Source organism: Eptatretus burgeri, chromosome 15 (assembly GCF_056783735.1).
Source record: "Eptatretus burgeri isolate ZD-2024b chromosome 15, Ebu_testis_v1, whole genome shotgun sequence".
Classification (NCBI taxonomy): domain Eukaryota; kingdom Metazoa; phylum Chordata; class Myxini; order Myxiniformes; family Myxinidae; genus Eptatretus; species Eptatretus burgeri.
Window position 1 is genome coordinate 3,772,587 of NC_140975.1, and position 16,908 is coordinate 3,789,494.

The window sequence follows — 16,908 nt, forward strand, 5'->3', positions numbered from 1 at the left end:
AAAAAACATTTTTGATACCTGACTACTGTTAGCTACCCTTTGACGATCTTTTGGTGATGGTAACTTAATTATTATTTTTTTAATTTGGTTTTTATGTCGTTTTGGAACCAAACTCTTGATATCGTTTTGGGCCTCATCTCTCAATTGTGAAGCTTCACAAAAAAAAATTATATTAAAGATTTATAGTATCCAGATCCTTATCACATACCCAACCTGCCCACAAAGTTTCGTCTGAATCCTTCCTCAACTTTCTGAGATATCTTGCTCATAAACAAACAAGAAAGATGTCGTACATAGCGCGATACTTATGAAATCCATAAAACAAATTTGACCATAAAAATAATGGTTGGTTGAATTAAATGACCAAATACACAAATCCTCTTCAAATTTCAAGTCAATTGGATGAAAATTGAGGATTTTAGAAATGTCACCAAACTCGTTGACCTTTGGTTTATGTTGACCTTTTGACCTAAAAAAAAAATACAACAGGCTTTGTCCTTATGACAAACTCGACCGTGTGGTGAAGTTTCGTGAAGATCGGTTTAAAATTGTGACGTGCAGGTGATTGACAAACAAACAGACAATAACGCAGAAGACCACCTAATATACTTGAAAAATCTTCGATTTTCTCAAGTAACAAACGGGTGACAACAACCTCCGTCCACTTTCGGTGGCAATTGTAACGAGAGATTGTTGGCGCGATGGAGTCTAACAGGTGCAGGGCTGGACTGTCGTGTTCCGGTGCTCGATGATGAAGGTGATTCGGAATCGGTTGTTTTGGCAGGAATGCAATTCTGACAATGATGAAGACAACAGTTAAACTTTATTTTAAAAATAGTGGCAGATAGTACAGAAATTCCAAAAGCTGCTCTGCTGGGAAAAGTTGGGTTCAAAAGTAAAGATGTACAAGCAATTTTATCATTTCGGTATCAAGTTATCAATACGATTGAAAAGGTTCCACCCTGAAAATTAAATCACTTTTCCATCCTCCTCGTTTCGCCGTTGCTACGTCATTCTTCGGCGTTCCGCGAGAGAGCTCGAGCCGGATGAACCCGAAGGGGGTTTGAGTCCGACGGAGGTCGTCGTCAGATTCGAGCTCGTCCTCACGCGGGCCGGACGACTGCATTACGGTGTGGTGCATTCAATAAAAATTGTCCTCCATTGCTGTGTGAAACCTAGCAAAATGCCAAAGGCAGCGAATCTGAAATGGCCGTCTGCATTTAGAACGAACAAATCAATGTTTATCACTTCAAAGAATGGAATAAATCACATGGAGTGCGAATGTTGAAATGCATCCGGCCAGCACGTGTGGTCAAGAACCACATGACTTACAAAGGTGGTGTAAAAAAAAAAAAGAAGGAAATAAAGGGAAGAATATATTAATCAAAACCTGCACACTTTCCCAACAACAATGCTCAATATTTACAGCTTCTGTTGGAGACTCATTTACATTAACATGGCAGAAATAGGAAAGAAGATTTAAGGCCCAGTTGCAGTGGCAAAGACCAAAATGCGAGACGGATCCACCAGGCCTCGAGCTGCAGACGCTCGGTGGCGGCACTGAGGTGGCGAATGCACGGAGCCGGCATCTCCGTGGTGCTTTTTGGCAGTTTATTTGATGAACTTGCAGAAAGCGTAGAAGACGTTCAAATAATCAAAATTCGTCAGTTTGGGGTTCGGCTCTGCCATTTTGTTTGGCGACGTGCTCGATTACATCCACATCCTGATAATGTCCATGATTACATCCACATCCTGATAATGTCCATGATTACATCCACATCCTTATCAAATGGTTCACACTACCCTGAAGTTGTTAGGAAGGTGGACGCCTTGCAGAAGAAAATGAAACCAAGATACAAGTGACAAAATAAAATCACGCATTACTTCCCATCCTTCACTGACCACCCCCTCCCCGCCCCCGAGGCACAGATGACACAGGTGACATCCTTCCGAGTTCCTTCACCAGTCAATCAGGCTGGCCTTTGCCCTCTCGGACATTCTTCTCAGCCTGCCTCGACTTGACATTCCCAGGCTGATCTCTTCATTGGCGAGAACATCGTCATGCTCGTGCAACTCGTCACTGTCGCTGTCCTCGTTAACCTCAGAAACGTGCTCAATGGACTCGATAACCGTGTGCTCCAGATCGGAGTCTTCGGAATCTGCGTAATGCACCGTACGTCTACCTTGGTTGCGTGTTCGCACACCGGACGAGCATTTTTTATCGCTTACGTACCTCTGACGCTTTGTTGCTCTTTTCTGACTGTGTCCCCCTCCACCAGATGAGGGTTCAGATTTCTTTGTGGCTGCTCTCGACCTTTTGGCAACCTTAGTTTTGGTTCGCAAGGAGCAGCCACTGCGGGTTCGACGGCCAATCGGTGCATCTGATGCGGATCCGGATAGTGATGCAATATCGGATGAAGCATCATCTGAAGCAGATATTTTAGCGTTACTGCCGTTCTCGTCGTAGTCTTCATCTGAAGTTTGCGCAGTGGAATGAACAGCAATTGTGGTGGCATCTGCTTCATCGAGGATGGCTCCATCTCCGGAATCAAAATCTTCACTTTCTACCTCGTCGCACATGCTCTGGTCTTTCACCTCCGATGAGCTTGAATGGTCTGAGCCTGCCGAACCCTCTGAAGCACTTGGAAAACGTCGTTTTAGTGTTCGGCGTGTTGGCCGAGCACCGTGCCCATTTACATGAGATTCCACCGTACCTTCACCTGTTGGGACAGAGCAAGAAGTTTATACATGGTGAAACGGACAAACGTCGAGCCACGGGCGTTTCACGACACCAAGACGACAATAAATATTGTCTGAAAACAAAAGATGAGGATCAACCGAGGCGAAGTTTTGTGAAAAGCTGAGGCCCACGTTGAGGTGTTCGAGGGGTTGAGTCAGGCTCGGAGCGCTGTGGACTCGTTTCTGGTGATTGGGAGCTGGAGGCAGTACACTGGTCTGGTGACGGACTCGACTGCAGCACGCTATTTCTTGCAACGTCTAGTGCAAAGAAAATTGTGGTTCCTTTAAAATGAGGGTTGTAACAACTGGATGATGATCAAACAATGGCCAGAATTTTGATCTTGAAAGATGCCTTTGCTTAAGTAAAAAAAAACAAAAAAAAACAGACCATCGTGAGTCCAGTTGATACTTTCTTAATATCAAAAAAAAAACAAAAAAAAAACAAAAAAAAAAACAAGGAGCTGATTGATACTCCAGGTCCGCTGCCTTTGGGGTGGTATGAGGAATAGATATGAAAGTGTAATATGAAAGATAAATCTTGAACGGTTTTAGAAACATCGCGTATCCTAACCAAGTTACCGAGATGGTTGCGACGGCGCCATGGTTGATGTCACGTGCCATGTAATGGGGTGGTTTTCTCGAATTGCCTCGATCATGCTGCAAAACCAGAGCCGTTCACTACCCCTTTAAACTCACGGTCATGTAATGGAGCGGTTCATCCCCGTTCCAGTGTAAACCAGAGCATTCACTACCCCCCTTATGTTTTCTGTGCATTTCTTTACTTGGTGGATAGTGGACTCAACACCGCAGCGTCTGCCCAAAAGACCTCGCCTGGTACTCTCTGTTGTGTGCTCGTGGCCATTTTGATCAGATTACATTTCCTGTATTAAGTGGGTTTTCGTTACATCGGATCACGAATGTACTTTATTTATTTATTTTGTTTTTTTTCGCCCGTTTCCGTGTCGGTCATGTTTTGTGCCAGGATTCTCCGTTCTCATCATTCCCGTGCCTCCTTGTAATAAACATTGCAGATTTCACATGTGAGAAACCATTTTGGTGTGGCTTTAATGGCAAATCCCCAGGAGAGGTTAAAATTGGTAATGGCCACGACAAAGAGATCAACGAAATTAACAATTCCAACCACCCGCTCCAGCAGAGGTCAGTCGTCATAAACAAATGAGTTTGAAAATATTGATTTTATTTGCATTAATAACAATCAAGTCCCTGTGCATGTCACACTTTTCTCGTCCCCAGTCCTCCTGCCCCCCCTACCCCCCCTGAAAAAACCGAGTTGAGAGCCTGATGGATTGATTGAATGTAGTACAAGCGTGATGGTCCAAATGGCCTCCTCTGTCAAACCTTCTTGTTAAGATTTATCGGTCTCTTATCGATGTGCTCACAAACCATCGTGACCAACAGACCGTCAGGTTTTCCAGCAGAATCGAGTCTTTACTTCATGTAATGTAAAGACGGCGCTTCGGTATTTTCCGTGAAGTTCATAGGAGGGAACGGCGATGAGAAAATCCAACAATGGACGCTATTGGGTGGTTGCTAGACTACCCTTATTCTCAGTTTTTCCGTCTGTCTGTTGGCTGGTCGCTAGAGTACCCTTATTTTCACTTTTTCCGTCTGTCTGTATGTTTGTATGTAATGGACAGCTCTGGAGGCTAGAGGAGTCAACCGATTTTGATGAAACTTGACAGGTGGGTTCACACCAGGATCTAGTTCTATGCTTTTTGAGCACCGTTGCTATGGACCCCACCGTTGAAATTTTTGAAAAATCCTAAAAAATCAATTTTTTCAAAAATCAAAAATCGGCTTCCAAGCTTTTTGGCTCACACACACAAAAAAAAATATTTTCACGAAAAAAATAAGTGATCACTATATTCGTTATTGTTGTGTCTGTCTGTCTGTCTGTCTGTCTGTCCCGAGCATAGCTCCGTGGGTTTTGATCCAATCCTGATAAAACTTTGGTGGGAGGTTTATATCATGATCTAGTTGTGTTTTCCTGAGAATGGGCGTGCTGCACCCATTATGGGCAGAGCCACGCCCAAAAAACATGTGTTTTTAGGGGGCATCCGATTTCAATTTGCATCTTCTCCGAGGGGATTTGTCGAATCATGCAGGGGTTTCGGTATTTGGTTAGCCCAGTGGCACCTGCATAGCCCCACGGAGCTCGATTTTTCATTTTCGTCCCAAGGTCAAGGTCACAAGGTCACGCACGAACTTAGAAAATTGCGAATTTTGACATAAAAATTATCTTCTCCGAGGGGTTTGTCGAATCTGGCTGGGGTTTCGGTATTTGGTTAGCCCAATGGCACCTGCATAGCCCCACGGAGCTCGATTTTTCATTTTCGTTCCAACGTCAAGGTCACAAGGTCACGAACTTAGAAAATTGCGAATTTTGACATAAAAATCATACGACCGCCCAAACTTTGAGAGCTCGGATGACAATATTTTTTATGCATAATCTTGAGGTCATTCCCCACCTAAAGTCTTGAAACCATTTTGCTCTATCTCGAACACCTTGCCCGTGGCGCCCCCTTCAAGTTTGTTTTTACACTGATTTCATCAAAGTATGGATAATCCGAGGAGTGCGAAATGCCACAGAGCCTATATGACGTTATATTGTTCCTGGAATGTTCCAGAGGAAGTTTTGCACCAAAGGTCATAATCCTTGACCTTTGACCTTTAAAGTTCACAAAGGTCAAATTTTCAAAGTTGTGGGAATCGAACCGGGTTTTCGACCTTCTTTGACAAACTAACTCCAATAAGCTATAGCACCTATCCTGTTTCCTTATTTTAATGTCCACAACATTGTTTTGTGACCTTTAAAGGTTATGCAAAGGTCAAATTTTGAAAGTTGTTCAACGAAACCGGGTTTTTGACATTTTGCAGCTTATAACCTGTCACTCGTACCACATCATGTTGATAATTTTTATAACTTGGTCAAACATTATCATTGTCTCATCCTTGACTTCTGAAATAATCTACATCGTCAAATACCGCTCGTGAACCATCGTCGTCTTCAGACTTGTATGTGCACTATAATCAACCTCTTTGTCAAAAAATTTTCAGCCCGATCCGTCAAAAACTGTATGACTAGTATGCAATTATGTAGCGACCACCCATGTCGCCTACCGGCTTGTTTCTGTATTTACCGACAGACAGACGCTCTCCTGCCTGGTGGATATCGAATCATGGTAACGCGCTTGTAAGCTTTTGCACCCGGATAACTTCTACAAAACTACCTCATAAAAAAAAAAAATACCATGGGAGAAGTAATTCACATAATCGTGGTGATGATGCGTCAGCATCCATTACACCCCGATGGAAGAAATGGGTTAAGAAGCGAATCAGCATATCGGAATAGCACCTCAATTCCCTATAATCGCGGCATATTTATCTGATGACGAACACACGGAAACCCCCCCTGTGTGAATCGTTCCAAAAACAGCATTTCTGTAAAATACAGGAGTTTCACCCATGTAATCAGATTGAGATAATGTCATGAGGAATGGATATCTGCAATATGAAAGCAAAACGTTCAACGGTTTTTGAAATATGGCGCAAACAAAAGTACATGGACGGATGATCGGTCGGTTGAACGGAGCTCATGCTAACGTCTCCAGTCTCCGACCTTGTCGGAGGGGTGGGGGAACGGAAAAACAAACAAACAAGAGGATCATACGATCCACTGTTCTGAGAAATAAACATCAAGCAAGCTTTAGCCCTTGTGCTCTGCAGGTGATTTCCCTACACCTCCAGCTCACCTTCAAATGCCTACGTTACCCCTTCGACAGGTCGACTGTCCTCGCAAAACTCCCCACCCAACTTTGTTCCCCTGTTGATGCCATTGCGTTGCAATTCCTTGCAAACTATCTTACGATGCAACCTTGGGTTACTGCCATCACTTTCCTCATCCGCCATCGAGTGTCAGGGATCCTTTATCGAATCAACGGTTAGCAAACGGGATGCCAACAACGTGCAAAGTAACACCCTGACTGCACGATTCGTTGGTTTGCGAAATCAATCCCAAAAGTTCGGAGTTTTTCAAGGGAATAATATCAGCAACAGAGATGAGGACTAAGTTCAGAGATAGTCAGCGAATGCATCGATTATGGTGAAGATGTGATATCTTTTGTTTGAGAAACCTGCAATTCTTCTCAACGAAATGGAAATGTGCAATGAATGCCAGCGATCCTCAAAGTGTGACAGTGGCTGGACAAACGTCAAACCTCGTCTGGCAACGCATTCTAGATTAATTAATTGGTTGGAAGAAAAATATTTTTGGACACGCGTACGTGTCGGTGAGACAAACATATTTCACCTGTCACTCCCGATCCCCTTCCACGGCCTGCTCGTCCTCCGTTAAATGATCCATTGGTTGAAGGCGCGTGCTCTCCGGCCTCTCTGCCACGGCCGTTGGCTATCCCTCTGCTGGAGCCGAGTCGTGATGGAAACTGCGAAGGAAACTCCGCGGTTCGCATTTGGTGGCGCAGAGACCTGCGCTTGACCTCCGCCCTGGAGAGAACACTCATTGCTCAACATGCAGGGCACGTGCAACCTCTACCAACAAATCCTACATGTGTTACTCAATAGACATGAAATCGTGCTTCGCCAACTTTGTTCGCTGTCGGAGCAAATGTTTTCACCTGAACTTTGAATATGTGGAGCAAACCTTTTGGCAACACAAAGAAAAAGAAAGGAAAAAAAAAAACAAAAGAAGTTAAGTTAGGTTCATCTGGAGCACCGAAGTGTAGTTTGCCTCAGATGATGAACGACCGGGTAAGTACAAGCTGTTCGTCCTCACCCCGAGGCAGGGCTGCTGTTTGGAGACGGGGACTGCGAGGGCTTCCGTCGAGTTCCCCTTCGAAGCCGGCCACGTGCCCGTTGTGAGGATTTGTAATCTGAGATTATAGCACGGATGTGCTCCTCAAATAAAGCTGAGAGACGCAATGTCATGCTGTAGATCTGCAGGGATGACAGCGCAACCTCAATACCAGCGTGAGATTTCAACATAACCTCCACATTGCAACAACACCATCACTTATTAATTAATTTATTAATTTTACAATGACCAAAGTCTACTGGAAGAGCTTGGACGCAAATCACCTGCAGGACAAAGATGCAAGTCGACACCAGTGTACCTTTTCATTAAATGTAAGGACATGAGTAGACAATAGAGAAACATAGCACATGGGATTTGAACTTGGGTCCCGAGCATCATGAAGCAGGGGTTCAGATACCAACGTTAAAAAAGGCCAACCCAGGTGTGCGGATTTTTCACCAGGTTGAAGTTCAATGGCCTTTTCTGTTTACAAATAATTTTATGTCTATCCTTATCCCTGAAGCTAAACGTGCTGTTGTGGTGTATGTTCTGGATATTATTGCTCTGCGACTGCACCACTGCCAGAACTGTTCATATTGTAACGGTGGACCATGGGTGGACACGTGGTAAAAAAATTTTTACCCAGACGGTGACCAATTCAGCAATGGATGGTCCTCAGAGGCTGTCCGCCGTGAAAGCCGAACAGATGTTTACTTTGTTTCAGACGTAGAGAAACTAACGAGATCTGTTGCCGACAGCCGGTTCACCCGTCTAAAGGACGGTGGCCGATTGATGACCCGGGGGTGAACCACTGCATTTTAAAACCTCTTAACGAGGACTTTTCGTGCCAATTTATAAAGCGCGTGGTCTGACCCATGTCGATTACTGTTCCCAACTTGAACCGCACACCAGACCAACACGCCAGTGAGAAAAAAAAAAACAGGATTTATTCGGGAAACGATTGAGGGGGAAGAGCCACAAGCACACTTAATGCAACTGGGAATTCTCTTTTTTATAAACGATATCCCCACGAGACTTTGATGGCTGATGCAAAATAACTATGGCCCAATCACTCACACGCACGAAAGACAGGGATAGAGTTCACAACACTGAAAGAACTTGGTCCTCAGTCGATGTTTGTGTGGGGTGGTGATGGCTGGTGATGACTGTCTCAAGGAGAAAGAGATGACAGGTTCGATTTTGCCTGGACTCATAGCTCCCGGCTCATGCACATGCGAGCTTCTCCCTGCATGACGTCTGGACTGCCTTCTCAAAGTCTGTTCTTCCACCTCTCTCTTGCTTTCAGTCCTTTCCATCGTCCAGCTAACATGATCTAACTCCAGCATGCTGGACTCCGTAGGGCTAAAACTGCGCTGTTGACTCTAGCCGGTGCAGCTCTCGACTTGATTGCCGAACCGTCTAAGCTCCACTCTCAACTGTCCATTTTCCTCTAGCCCTCGGCCTTTTATTACCTCTGACTATGTGTCGCTGTTCACTCATTGGCACGTCACCCAGCTTCTCGCTGCTTCCGAGATTCCTGGCGGCTCTGAGCAGCTTTCAGTCCTTGAGACCGCCAGTCTTGGCACGGCTCTTACCTTTTGCAAGATCCTGCTTTTCGCCTTCCTTGAGGGGGTGACTTGTGGAATCTGGTGACTTGCGGAATCTGGTGGCTTGCGGAGCTGGTAAAGCAATTTATGAAGCAAACACTGACAGATTATGAAGGGAACAATTTAAAGGGTTAATGGGGGAGGAATGATGGGGTGATCCATAGCTTGATTGCATAAAGAATCGTATGGTCCGTATGTCCACGTAGATGAGATTACTCTTGTAATAGGGAAAATGTAAGAGCAAGTCATCTTGTAGAACGTGCACCGAGGAGGCCGTGGCTGTTAACTTTAAGACGGTATTGAGTAGTGTAAAATCTCCAGTTTTTGAGCGAGGCCGGGTGAGGACTTGGACACAAAGGCATAATTTGAAAGTGCATTGCGCTTTAGGCGGAAACAACATGGACTGTTTGGTCGGCGCGCCTCAGGCCATTGTGGAGAGGTCGGCTACAGAGCTTTGAGAGGGGGCGCAACCTTTTTCATTGGGGCCACCTCGTGGGGTGGGAAGGCCTGGAATATGGCATATGGCATGCCCACAGCTGCGGATAGCCAATGATAGGGACCTGCCATGCATGAAGGCAGTCCCAAAGGTTACGAAGCCCCTAGCCATGCTGCGCATGGCAGTTGTAGTTGGAGTGGACACCCAGTGTGGTAGTTAGAGTTGGAGGGGCCAGGCCTTTCAGGAGGCAGCATCCCTCTCCGTCGCCATGCCTGTCCTCGTCGTCATCCTTCAGCCCTGTACCACGTCGGCCCAGTGCAGTGCCAGACCCGTGCAACACCACTTTATACAGGCTTTACCAGACCCAAAACTAGCTTGTTCCCCATTGTTGTGCGAGTCCGAATATTATTTTTGGTGCCATAGTAGGTTATTTCTCTCCTTGTACGTAAGTTTGCATGTATCCTCATCCATACTTGTGTCTGTCGACTGCTTGGTTGGTCTGTTTTATTGATAGCATCTTGTCTGCCCTGATTGCTGTATTTCTTTTAATGAACCTCATTTTAACTACAAGAGACGTTTTCCCGCCTTCTGCCTCCCGTGTGTTGCACTGCTAAGTTTGACCTCTGATTGGAGCGATCCTTGGGGTTTTGTAAATAGTAAAGGACAGTTAATCGAACACAGTGTGAATTTGGTAAGTTCGGTGATCTTAAGGAGAGTTGCAAAAGCTCCTGGCGCGACGGGTCACATTAGTCAGACCTCTCGACACGACAGCATTCTATAAATCACATCTTCGGGGTATCCTACTATTAATTTGCAATTGGCCACTGGCTTTGACACCAATACAAATTTTTATTACGACTCGAGGCATGCAAAAGCTACGTATATCGAACAAACAGTTTCAAATGGAGCACCTCGCCACATTAGAGCATTTAAATTGCATCAGATGTGGCAATAAATGCGAACTGTCGCTCCCAGATCGCCGGCCCAATGATAGAAGATGCCATTTGTCTTTTTGCCGTCTCCATTCCCACCTCATCTGGAATCCTGTGTGGGCACGGGCAACTTGCTAGTTTTATAAATTACATCTTCCAGTTTAGTTCATTCGAGCATTTCTCCGACCTAAAGAAAAAGAGAGACCACACCAATGCTCCTTATATAAATGGCCTGCACCAGCAACTGCTATTTACCCGGGATTTCTTATTGGGCGTGTAGGCCTTCGCATTGCTGAAGATCAGGCGAACATCCTTGCAGAGGTCCATGGGATCCATGTAGATGCCGGTCTCCAGTTTTTCCCGTGCAGTGCCAAAGTCCATCGGAGCGGATATGATGTTGTGATAGTCCTTCGGTTGGGGGAGATGGAAGAGAAAATGAAAACAAAATGTTGGTGGAGGTTACGAGATTAATTTTGATGTGAAGGAGGTGTGGGTGGTGCACGGATCACTCGTGAAGAAAGAAGAAGAGATGGGAAATATAAAATGTGGACACGAGAGATGTGGAAAGATGGGAAACTTTGAAGTGGGTCTTGTGAACATAATGAGCATCAAAACCTATCACAGCAGAGTGAAGGCAGCTGCAAAAGAGGAGCTAAAATAAGGGGCGTTCATGTCTCCCATTTTAGTCATCAGGACGTTCCAAGCGAAGCTTTGGAGCAAGAGCAAGTGCTGAACGAAACGCGGGCACCGAGGACACCGCGCCTTACGGGATAGTCGAGGGGGTCGACCGGTTGCCGAAAAGGTTCTGAGTCTTCTCGCTGAATGATGCGATACAGCAGGTCATTGCAGTGGTCGATCCAGGCATTTGGAGGACAGCGAAGCTCACGCACCGCACGGCGACGCAGGTGCCGCTAAACGTCCATCGGCAGTGGAGGGGGAGGACAACGAAGAAGGGGTTTAAGAACGGTGGGTGAGCAATGATAAAATGCAGGGGGGGGGGTGAAAAACAATAAATAAACGTGCACCTTTAATTAACATATTACATTGTGGACATTTACACGTCCACATTCAGTCCTAAAGATGGACTTCACACGGCTGCCTGGTCTCCAGTCCAGAAACAAACTGCAGCACGGTAATGGAGTGCAACATGGAGTGGAGAACCAACAGTCTCTTTTAACCAAACACGATAAATCACAAGGATTACAAGATCAAAGTGCGGGTTATTGGATGGCACAATTGCTGCCCGGTCGCCGTGGTCTCCTTACCCGCGGTTTGCTCGAGGATGGACCAGGTTGATCAACATCTTTTTCCTCATTCTGGAAGAAAGTAAAAGCAAAGTTATTCATAAAACCGTAGTTGAAAACACCACATTGCACCTGTTTCTTTTCTTGCTTGCATCGTGTCATAATCTCCACGTGAGGCAGGTGCAGATCTCACCTCGGACTCGTCCTCAGACTCTTCCCGTTGTTTGGAACCATGCAGTGCCAGGATGTCGGTGAAGCTTTCATCCCTGGGAGGTGCAGGTGACAGACTACCTCAATCAACATTAACCGATTCGTCGTCCTATTTGGTCTCGAGTGGAACATACTGTTGATGGTACATGGAATTGCAGAGCAAATGTTCTCCATGTACGAGCACCAACCCAAACAGCTCAAATCACCGATTATCCCCAAAATCTGAGTCATACCAAAGACTGTATGACGTCGCTGGTACCCAGTGTCCCGTGAAATGACGGCACGTCCTCCAAGCTCAGTGGCTGTTTTTGTCTCGTCTAACAGTCCTGTGTGGTGTCTCGTGTATTCATCCGTATTTCCATGTGTGTGAGATGTGTGTGGCTGCTCCACCACGAGCCTTCGATGCCGTTAACAGCAACATCAACAACAACAACAAAAAAAATCTTTGACACAAACTCAAGAAGGACAAAACAGAGATAGTCATGGTGATGGATGGACAACGTGTGCATCATCTTTATTAACCACCCATGGACTTACTTGATGAACCGAAGCAGCAAATCGGTCACTTTCTTGGCAGATTTTACGATAGGACTGTCAGGTTTGTTGAATGTGCGGGCATTGTGTTCGATGTATCTGACTTCCCACATCAACGCCGATATCCTCCTGGAAACAACAAGCAACGCTCTTTGAGCTCGAGTCAAACTCCAAGCACGTTGACCAGGCGATGTGTGTCCATTGGCCACACAAGTCTTATCAAGAACGACCATAGATAGTCATGCTCGAGACGACACAGAAAAAGGAAGTTTCATCGGGTCCTCGGAGGGTACGACAGAGAGCTGGGGTGGGGTGGGGGGGACAGAGAGCTGGGGTGGGGGGGGCAGAACTGGGGTTGGGGGGAGGACAGAAAGCTGGGGTGGGGGGCAGAGAGCTGGGGTGGGGGGGGACAGAGAGCTGGGGTTGGGGGGGGGACAGAGAGCTGGGGTTGGGGGAGGACAGAGCTGGGGTGGGGGGCAGTAATTTTAGTCTTTAGACCCCTTAAGAGCTTATACACCAATTATGACCCAAAAGACCCTTTAGACCCCAAATGATATTAGAATGTACCTTTACACCTTTAGACCCTTTCGACTATTAGACCCCTAAAGACCATTAAAGCCCCTTGAGACACCTTAGACCCTCAAACCCATGAGACTGCTTAGACCTGTTGATTCTTTAAAACCCTTAGACCTTGAAAGACCATTTAGACATTTACACCCTTCAGACCATTTTTAGAGCCTGACTACTCTTAGAGTGAACCCTTTAGACACCTTAGATCCCATAGACCCTTTAGAACTTTAGACCCCTTATGACCCTTTATGGTCTATATGTGTTTCAGGGTCCTTTCACTGGACAAAAACTAAAGGAACGTTTTTCATCAATTCAGGAGCAGCTCATCATAAATAGTTTTCACTGCGTGAACACAATCAGGCCTTTCAGCCTCCACGGCCCATAATTTCCCATCAAATCAAATCGAAACTAAACTTTATGCCCTAACGCACCCCCATTATGACCGCTCTCATCGGGAGACACGCCTGTCCCACTTGGGACGATTCATTTTATATTGTTACATTTGTGGAGGGGCTAGATATGACCATAGAGCAGATAGGAATGTATAGAATTGCATGGTCCGTGTGCGAGTCGTTAGCCATCTCGATGTATAAGTAGGGAAACGTCAGCTTAAGAATTGTCTTGTTTGCATGTACACCATACAGGAGATTGTGGTGGTAATAATTAGTTAGGGATTATGGTTAAGGAAATTGTGCGTATGACCTCTATGTCAACCTCTAGAGGGGGGGGGTGCTGGGCATGAAAGAAGGGGGGGGGGAGCTATGAACGCCTCCCGAGGGGTGGAGTGATGGATCGCCTGGGAGGGGTGGAGCGTTGCCCCAAGTGGGGGAGGGGCGGAGTTATAGACGCCTCCCAAAGGGGCGGAGCGTGGCCCCGAGAGAAGAGGGAGGATCCTAATCGGCAGTTGGGAGTCTGAGGAGAGGATGATGGGAGGAAAAAGGCAGTTGGTTGAGAGAGAACGATCAAGAGGGTGTGCGAGTCTGAGGCGAATACAATAGTGGGAGGAAAAGGAGTCTTGAGAAGGTCGTCCTGCTCGTCTTCGTCCTGTGCCTGCTGCCCATATCGTCATTCCCGCCTTGCCCCGTTTCGTTGACTTACCCGTGTGCTCAGTCTCATCGTCCTGCTCCTCGTCCCCGCTGCCCCAGAGCCGAGTACCCCGGTTTTGTCCCCTTCCCGTCTGAGACTGAATCCGGAGTGAGGCACCTTCGTCTCTTTAGATTTATTTTACCTTATTGGACATAATTATTTATTATTGAATTTGTGTCCCATTTTCTTCCCTATCCCAACCCGGCAACATCTCCTCCAATCATCCCTGGTTCTTTTTATTATTGTGGTTTGGGAAATAAACCGGTTGGGTTTAAAAACTTTAAGGTTTCTCGTGTCTCTCCTCACGACCCGCGCTCGCTGTCCACCATTAATTTGGAACGTTATCCTCAGTTGAGCCGCTCGGGACATCGCAGGACTTTAACCTCCCACCGCGACGAGCTCGACGTTAGTTGAGCCATCGATGCTACAATATTCTTAAGGGAATTATTGTAATACACATCAATTAAATATATACTCTCATAGCACCGCATCCCCCACCCTCCCCTCCATCACTGCACACTCCCCCCACCATATCCCCCTCCCACCCCCATCACAGTTTTCATAATACTAGATTAAGAGACAGCCATAGATAGTTAACACCAATCCATGTCACTCCTCTTGGCCCTCTTGCCTGTAGAAATTGCTCTGTAATCTCTGGCGGATGCTGCTCAGATCAGTTGGATAAGCCACGACTGTGCAGTACAGCGGGTACTCAGCAAGATCTACTGGGTTGCTGAAAGGTGCCGCGATATCTGAAAAACAAAACATTTACACGTCGACCTATGATCAGAGACACTTCCACAGAATCACAATGTTACATTTTCTCGAACACCATGGACACAATCCCGTTCAGAGACTCCGCTTATGCAGAGATGTGGATCCTTACCGAGAGTGCTCAGCTGATCGATGGCGGACGAGATGCGATCTCTCTCTTCTTCACGCGTCGTGCTGCCCCACTCACCCTCCGTTGGCAGGTACAGCAAGGCTGCTCTGCCCGTCGGGCTCAGTGGTACACACTCCCCACGTGGGTGAGGAGGCATCGCTGGTGCGAGGATATCGTGGTGAGGTTAATTGGATGGGGGGGGGAGGGTGGTTGAAATGATTGGCTATCATCATGACTTTGGTGCAAATCTGTACAAACAGCCAATCAGGAACCCGTTTACGTCACGTAAAGAAATGTGGAAAACTTACCATTGTCTGTGACTGGTTCCATGTCCCAGGGACTCATACGCTCAGTCTCCTCATTGTCCCATCTGTCACCACAGAAGATCATTAACACGTGAACCACCAATCAATAGATCTCATGGTGCTATGAAATGTGCACAACATCATGTGACTGCGTGAACAAAGAAGAATAGCTTTTTCAGGCTGGTATCAGTCTGCATCAGTCGGCAGTTAAACCTCGTGTTGGCTTAGTGGTTAGGGTGGCTGGCATAGGATCTTGGGGTCCTGAGTTCGAACACCTTTGGCTGCTGAATTAACATCAGGTGGGGTTGACTTAGCCTGTCATCCTTTCAAGGTCGGCAAAAAGTGTACCAGTGTACTGGTAGAGGGGCACAGCATCAGCGGCACAGCCACGCCTCCAAGAAATGATACCTAACCCAGCAGCCAAGCTGCCATATGCAAGAACAGAACAGTGGGTACTGAAACAACCGGTTTTATCAACTGAAAACTGACAAAGACATGCTAACCACCATGGGAGGTGAAGACATGCTACCACCATGGGAGGTGAAGACATGCTACCACCATGGAAGGTGAAGACATGCTACCACCATGGGAGGTGAAGACATGCTACCACCATGGGAGGTGAAGACATGCTACCACCATGGGAGGTGAAGACATGCTAACCACCATGGGAGGTGAAGACATGCTAACCACCGTGGGAGGTGAAGACATGCTAACCACCGTGGGAGGTGAAGACATGCTAACCACCGTGGGAGGTGAAGACATGCTAATCACCGTGGGAGGTGAAAACATGCTTAACCACCGTGGGAGGTGAAGGCATGCTTAACCACCGTGGGAGGTGAAGGCATGCCTAACCACAATGGGAGGTGAAGACATGCTACCACCATGGGAGGTGAAGACATGCTAAACACCATGGGAGGTGAAGACATGCTAAACACCATGGGAGGTGAAGACATGCTAACCACCATGGGAGATGAAGACATGCTAACCACCATGGGAAATGAAGACATGCTAATCACTGTGGGAGGGGAAGACATGCTAACCACTATGGGAGGTGAAGACATGCTAACCACTATGGGAGGGGAAGACATGCTCACCACCATGGGAGGGGAAGGCATGCTCACCACCATGGGAGGTGAAGACATGCTAACCACTGTGGGAGGGGAAGGCATGCTAACCACCATGGGAGGGGAAGGCATGCTTAACCACCGTGGGAGGTGAAGGCATGCTTAACCACAATGGGAGGTGAAGACATGCTACCACCATGGGAGGTGAAGGCATGCTTAACCACCGTGGGAGGTGAAGGCATGCTTAACCACAATGGGAGGTGAAGACATGCTACCACCATGGGAGGTGAAGACATGCTAAACACCATGGGAGGTGAAGACATGCTAACCACCGTGGGAGGTGAAGACATGCTAATCACCGTGGGAGGTGAAAACATGCTTAACCACCGTGGGAGGTGAAGGCATGCTTAACCACCGTGGGAGGTGAAGGCATGCCTAACCACAATGGGAGGTGAAGACATGCTACC

At 46.8% G+C, this 16,908-nt stretch overlaps 1 protein-coding gene across 4 annotated transcripts in view; it reads right to left on the reverse strand.

Annotated features, from left to right (window-relative positions):
* Positions 1–804: 804 nt before the first annotated feature.
* The window catches only part of BRWD3 (bromodomain and WD repeat domain containing 3), a 61,487-nt gene continuing 45,383 nt past the window's right edge, over positions 805–16,908 (reverse strand). For 3 of the 4 annotated variants that reach the window (XM_085856688.1, XM_085856686.1, XM_085856689.1), the window contains 12 exons: positions 15,381–15,442; positions 15,076–15,231; positions 14,821–14,941; positions 12,537–12,662; positions 11,983–12,055; positions 11,811–11,861; positions 11,313–11,456; positions 10,801–10,953; positions 7,553–7,713; positions 7,070–7,263; positions 2,872–2,997; positions 805–2,720 (listed from right to left, as the gene is read on the reverse strand). In XM_085856688.1, coding sequence (XP_085712814.1) covers positions 1,960–2,720; positions 2,872–2,997; positions 7,070–7,263; positions 7,553–7,713; positions 10,801–10,953; positions 11,313–11,456; positions 11,811–11,861; positions 11,983–12,055; positions 12,537–12,662; positions 14,821–14,941; positions 15,076–15,231; positions 15,381–15,442 — 2,128 coding nt within the window. In that variant the 3' untranslated portion in view covers positions 805–1,959. The remainder of the gene's footprint in view (positions 2,721–2,871; positions 2,998–7,069; positions 7,264–7,552; positions 7,714–10,800; positions 10,954–11,312; positions 11,457–11,810; positions 11,862–11,982; positions 12,056–12,536; positions 12,663–14,820; positions 14,942–15,075; positions 15,232–15,380; positions 15,443–16,908) is intronic. The other variant, XM_085856687.1, reaches the window with a different exon arrangement.